Source organism: Nicotiana attenuata, unplaced genomic scaffold, assembly GCF_001879085.1.
Source record: "Nicotiana attenuata strain UT unplaced genomic scaffold, NIATTr2, whole genome shotgun sequence".
In the NCBI taxonomy this organism is placed as follows: domain Eukaryota; kingdom Viridiplantae; phylum Streptophyta; class Magnoliopsida; order Solanales; family Solanaceae; genus Nicotiana; species Nicotiana attenuata.
The window spans coordinates 362,226-368,478 of NW_017670494.1; the positions used below are offsets into that span (position 1 = coordinate 362,226).

At 39.5% G+C, this 6,253-nt stretch overlaps 1 protein-coding gene across 1 annotated transcript; it reads left to right on the forward strand.

Moving 5' to 3' along the window:
- The first annotated feature begins 5,162 nt into the window (after positions 1-5,162).
- LOC109240208 (60S ribosomal protein L12-like) lies at positions 5,163-5,915 on the forward strand. The gene has a single exon (XM_019406843.1). The coding sequence runs from the start codon at positions 5,243-5,245 to the stop codon at positions 5,741-5,743; it is 501 nt and encodes a 166-aa protein (XP_019262388.1). The 5' UTR covers positions 5,163-5,242; the 3' UTR covers positions 5,744-5,915.
- The last annotated feature ends 338 nt before the right edge of the window (positions 5,916-6,253 follow it).

The following is a 6,253-nucleotide window of genomic DNA, read 5'->3' on the forward strand; positions in this document are numbered from 1 at the left end:
TCTCATAATCCTGAGTAAAAGATTAGACTAGAGGATTTTGACTTATTCTCTCTCTCTTCATCACCTTTCACAATTCAGATCTATTTGACCGCAAACTTTACTTCCCCCATTAACACAGCCGTCCAGCTCCACCGCCGGCGACCCAGGTAAGGTACTAACCCTTCTTCTCTCCTCCCTCGCTTGCTTTGTCTGCCCATCCTCCTTTCTTTCTCTTTCTCTCTCCCTTTCCCCCTCCTTCCTCTCTTTTCTCTCTCCACTGTGACTGGTCGGAATTCGGTGACGGAACTCCGTATATCTTGGCGCTTCTCTTTCTCTACTTTTGCCCTTTCGCCTCCTACATTTGTATGGGGATTTGTCGGCTGATTAGGCCAAGACTAGTTAATTTTCCGATGTAGATTCCGTCACGTGCCGGTGCGTGAGCTCCTGCCCAAGCGATTTTCCGACGCGTGCGTCTCCTCCCAATGATCGAGGCTCAAGAATGACCGGTCCAGGTTTCTAGAATTGTACCTTCCAACTAGCTCGTCGCGATCTATCCCCGCCGGCCAGATTTTCGTTAACTTCAAGGGCTGCAATCTAGGTTCTATCATTCCTCTCTTGTCTCAATATTTTGATAGTTTGATATTTTAGCTTAATTGTATCTCCTTGCCTACCTATTTTTGTTCTTGAATCTTTATTTAGTATTTGCACTAGCATTGTCAAATTAGTTGCATTAGTGATAACTTTGCCTACCTGTTTATATTGTTATCTATCTCTTTACATCTTTATTTTGTATATTCCCTAGTAGTTTTGCTCATTTTCTTTCTGACCTTTAGTTGTATATTATAGCTCCCTTTAGCTCTTTTATTTTATTTCTTCACTTGTTTTTCTGACCTTTAGTTGTAGATTATAGTTCTCTTTAGTTCCTTTATTTTATTTCTAAACCCGTTCTGCGAGCTTAGTGGTAGATTATAGTTCTCTTTTAGTTCTTTTATTTCTTCACCTGTTTTGTGACTATTAGTTTTAGATTAAATTTTGGTTATTCATTTTTTTTGTCGCTTGTTTTCGGGATAGTGATTGCGTAGTGACTCCTAGATTATAGTGGCTTTGGTGAACGATAGCAGGGTAAGGTCTTGTCCTCGGGGGTGTCGCGGGGGGGAGGGGGGGAGGGGTGCAGGGGGTAACAGGGCTAAGGGAGCTACAGGCTGAGCGTGGGTCTTGGAACATCGGAACTTTGACTGGAAAGTCTGTAGAGTTAGTGAAGATTCTCGAGAAAAGGAAGATTAATATAGCTTGTGTACATGAGACTAGATGTGTAGGAGATAAGGCGCGGGATGTGGACGGGTTCAAACTATGGTATTTTGGAAGGGTGGGGGCATGAACGGGTAGGTATCTTGGTTGATAAGGACCTCTGTGAACTAGTGATGGAGGTCAGGTGGGTGAACGACAGGTTGATCACTATTAAGCTAGTTGTTGGAGGTTTTACTTTGAACATAATCAGTGCGTATGCACCCCAAGCAGGCTTGGATGAGGAATTCAAAAGGCATTTCTGGGAGGATTTGGATGAGATAGTGCGTGGTATTCCACATACCGAGAAGCTTTTCATATGAGGAGATTTCAACGGCAACATTGGAGTGATGTCTGGGGGGTATAATGATGTGCATGGTGGCTTTGATTTTGGAGATGAGAACAGAGGAGGTGGAACTTCTCTGCTGGACTTTGCCAGAGTGTTTGATTTGGTGATAGCAAACTCGAGTTTTCCGGAAAAGATGGAGCACTTGGTCACCTCCCGGAGTTTGGTGGCCGAGACTCAAATTGAGTATTTTTCAAGGTTCTACTCAAGTATTTCATAAATATGGCAAACAGAAACAGTATTGGATCACCCTACATAAGTCCTTTTGCACCATTAAAAGGTTCAAAAGATTTCCCTTTTTTTTATTTTGGTTTCCCACCCGGTGTCCGGTACCCGCATTGGAGCCCGACTATATCCGGATTCGCGCCGCGTAGGGCCCCATTCGGGGGAAAGCGCTCCCTACCAAGGATTTTTCCATACCCAGGGCTCGAACTCGAGACCTCTGGTTAAGGGAGGAGCAGAACCATCCACTGCACCACATCCTTTGGTGGTGGCTCAAAAGATTTTCCATTAACCATGATGGTATAATTTATAATGTGCACATATTCCATAACCCAATCAATAATTTCTTAAGATATTTTATATTACCAAAATAAAGGCCTATGCTTTTTAAATATGATGGTGCGTATTTTTCTAACTTTATTTCTACTTTTAGGGAAGATTGTTATTGGGAATCGATAAAGATATAATTAATTGAAAAACTTAAATTTAAGAATTCTATTGAAGTAGAATATTTTTGGTATATCAGCATATTGTAGCAAATGTAATAATGAGATCAGTTGTAATTAATGTTAGTTAATATTCTGGGGCTTGTAGTTATGAAAACTTTTCTAATAGAAAAAGATGAACCCAACAATCACAGGCCAAATATCATATTTTTTTTCTTTTATCACTTTTAGCCCGCGCCAGAAATTATTTACATTCGATAGTCGAAAAAGTGTATAAAATTTGTATAATTCTTGTATATAACATACAGAATATATATATATATATANCCCTATAACCTTTTCTGGGTTTTCCTATTCAACTTCATTGCATCTCTCTTTTTGTTTCTGGAGATAACTGGAAAAAAACAAAACTTGTAGGGCTAATGAATCAGAAAGGTAATTTAACTCAATAAGCGTTTTTCTATTCAACCAGGTTACAGTTCGTCTCACTTATCTTTCTTCTTGCATGAAATTGTTGCTTCCTCTTAGTTTGTCCATTTACGCTGAAATTAAAGCTACAGTTACTGATGGTATCCAGCTATCCAGTCAAATCCAACTTGGGGGTCCAAGTTATTCAAAATTTTCTGCTTCCTCTTGTGTTCACATCTACGCTTGTATTAATCATCGTTGCAGTTTTTGCTTTAGGACACTAGGATGCCTTGGATAGTTGCTGACCTCATCTGGAACTAGTGGAGATATAAGGATTTTTGAAGTCCTCTTACACCTTAAACCAAAGATTGCCATAGATGGCTCATTTTCCTTTTAGCCTCAGAATCTTTATAACAACTTTGCTCACAGTTTGAGAGATGTCTGAACTTGAAATGTAGATGGCTCGATTTCCTTTTAGCATCAGAATCTTTATAACATCTTTGCTCACAGTTTGAGAGATGTCCGAACTTGAAATTAACGCACTACTCAGTGGGACTTCTCTGATATGGAAGCTAAAGCACATCTAAAGGCAACGCAACTTGCATCATTACAAGATTGGACTTGTGAAGGGAGTTTAAAATCAAGACCTAAATTTTTCTCAAGAGTATCTTGTGCTTGAGCTTTCTCAAACCTTTTAGTTAGTGATATGATTTTGTGCTCAAGCTGCTCTATGTTCTCTGTTTTCAGTTTAGCTCATTATAAGAATTCTGTGTTATTCCGCGCATTGATTTTGAGATTCATTCACCAATAACAGATTGAGTTTTTCAACTAATCAAAGTAGAGTCCAATTATACACACAATAATTAAGAGTAATGCATCCAGTAAAACAAATAAACAAATTACAATAAACTAACTCAATAATTCCTTATCTCAGCTATTCAAATATAGTAAAAAACTCGCCATAACTAAGACACCTCTACTGATGAACGAGTGATAAAGAGTAGGGATCGAACCTTAATAGTACGGGCTTGTTCGGAAGTGAGAGAGGCTTTGGCAAAGGTGTCTTCGTCGACGTACACTGCTTTCTTCACGAGTAGCTTTTGGAGAGAATCCAGATTCGACGCCATCTCCGATAGATTTTCGATCGCAGCGCTCCATCTCTCACTCCCCACTTTCCCCTTCTCCTCCATTTCCCCCCTCTCTCGAGCTCTCCGAACCGGGGCCGTATATCACAGTTGACCCGTTAGTTGGAGCAAGTTCCTGTTTAGTCCCTTGAGTTAAATTTTGATTTATGAATTGGTCCTAATTTTTGTTGAAAATAGTACTAGTATATCTCATCTTAAATAAATGCCAAATTATTGAATAATCAGATTTCTTATGAGTAAAAAACATGATCCTCATCCATTTTCGAAGAAATGAGTAAACCGTGAGCTAATAAGTAACGTATATAACTGGGTCGTATAGGAAGATTACTGTATTTTAAGGCGGAGAAAAAATATGATTTTGAAACTGTTGGAGAAAAGTTTCAAGGAGATTTGAGACAAATTTTGGATGCCAAAAAATTAAGGAGTGCTGCTGGTGGAAAGGGCTTGGAATCAACAGAAAATAATGGTGGAAAATCTCATGATGATGCTCAACGATCAGCTGTTGTTAAGGCCCAACTTATAGCAGGTGTTACTGGTGTTGTTGATGTTCTAGTTGCAGCAACTCTTGCTAAGGTTTCTCTTGATCTGAAGGCTGCTAAAGTTCCTATGAGTGATCGAGTTATAACTGGGTTACTGAAGGTCCAGGTGCTTTGAAAAAATCTAAAGAAGCTAGAAACCAAACCATTAATGGACATGGGCAAACCTACGTAGACCCTGCTACACTGATCAAGAAATTATCCAAGAGTGGGAAACATGCAGAGTTATGGGGTGCTCCCAAAGCCAGTAACAACAACCAACAAAATCAGCTCAATAATCAGTTCAAGAACATGCAAATTGACAGTGAGCTAATAAGTAATGTATATAACTGGGTCGTATAGGAAGATTACTATATTATAAGGCGGAGGAAAAATATGGAAAGAGAAGAGGAGAAAAAAAAAAGGAAAAGGGTGTAACTAAATCCCTTAATTGAAGGCACTAATAATGGATTGAGAGCCTTTTAAGGTGGAATGTATATATTTTGTAAACAAAACTTGTGTAGGTAGGGTAATTTACTAAACGTGAACATTTAGGGTAATAAAGTTTCCAATAGTGTGTAGGAATGAAAAAATCCCACTGACAAAGCATTTATAATTGATGAATTAACTTACTGAATACGTTCCCAAAGCCCAAATGAGAGAATTATGGTTTTGGCCCAATATACAGGCCCATAAAATTTAAATGTTATAGAGAAGTGGTTTGGCCCAAGTATTGCAATACATGCATCCGGCCCATAAAGGGCATCAAAGACATTTCATCGGTATCTTTGCAAAAACCCTACTTTTATATCTTCTATTTCATCTCACTCGCCACTCCCTCTACAGAGCACACCCGAAACCTTAACCCTAGCTCATTCCCACTCCCTCGCTGCCAAAATGCCGCCCAAGTTCGATCCATCTCAGGTGGTCGAGGTTTTCGTCCGAGTTACTGGCGGTGAAGTCGGAGCTGCGAGTTCACTCGCTCCAAAAATCGGTCCACTCGGTCTCTCCCCTAAAAAAATCGGTGAAGACATCGCAAAGGAAACCGCCAAGGACTGGAAGGGTCTCCGAGTCACCGTTAAACTCACCGTCCAAAACCGTCAAGCTAAAGTCTCCGTCGTCCCCTCTGCCGCCGCACTCGTCATCAAGGCGTTGAAGGAGCCGGAACGTGACCGTAAGAAGACCAAAAACATCAAGCATAACGGTAACATCTCGCTCGATGACGTCATCGAGATCGCTAAGGTTATGAAGCCGAGATCAATGGCGAAGGATTTGACTGGAACAGTGAAGGAGATTTTAGGCACGTGTGTATCAGTTGGCTGTACGGTAGATGGGAAGGATCCTAAGGATTTGCAGCAAGAGATCGATGATGGTGATGTCGAGATTCCTCTCGATTGAATGCTAATTATCAACTGATGGTAATATTATGTTAATTTTATTTTATTTTGTTTTGAGGATGTCATCTTGAGGATCATTTTGATATAACTATGACGAGTAAACTCTGGATTTATATTTGGCAATGTAGTTTGGATTTTGTTTTTTCTCGATGAAGTGCTTTAGCATTGCTTTATGCGTTTTGCTGAATTTACTGTTTTTTAAATAGTATAAATTTGTTACTTGGAAAGTGTTGTTTGGATAATGGTTAGGTCCAACAACAAACCCAATGATAATGCTTAGGTCAAATATTCATAATTAATAATGTTGCTTTAACTCATTGCATCCACAGACCTCAGCTTTGTGTTTGTTCCTTAACTGTTGTAGATAAATTTCATGAAACCTAGAGCACATTGACAAGTACTGAAGAGCTTTGTGCTTGTCCATTTTTGTGGGCAAATAAACTGTTAAGAAGTTCATTTAGTAAACCAACAACAAAACAACATACCCAGTGAAATCCTATTATTGAGTCTG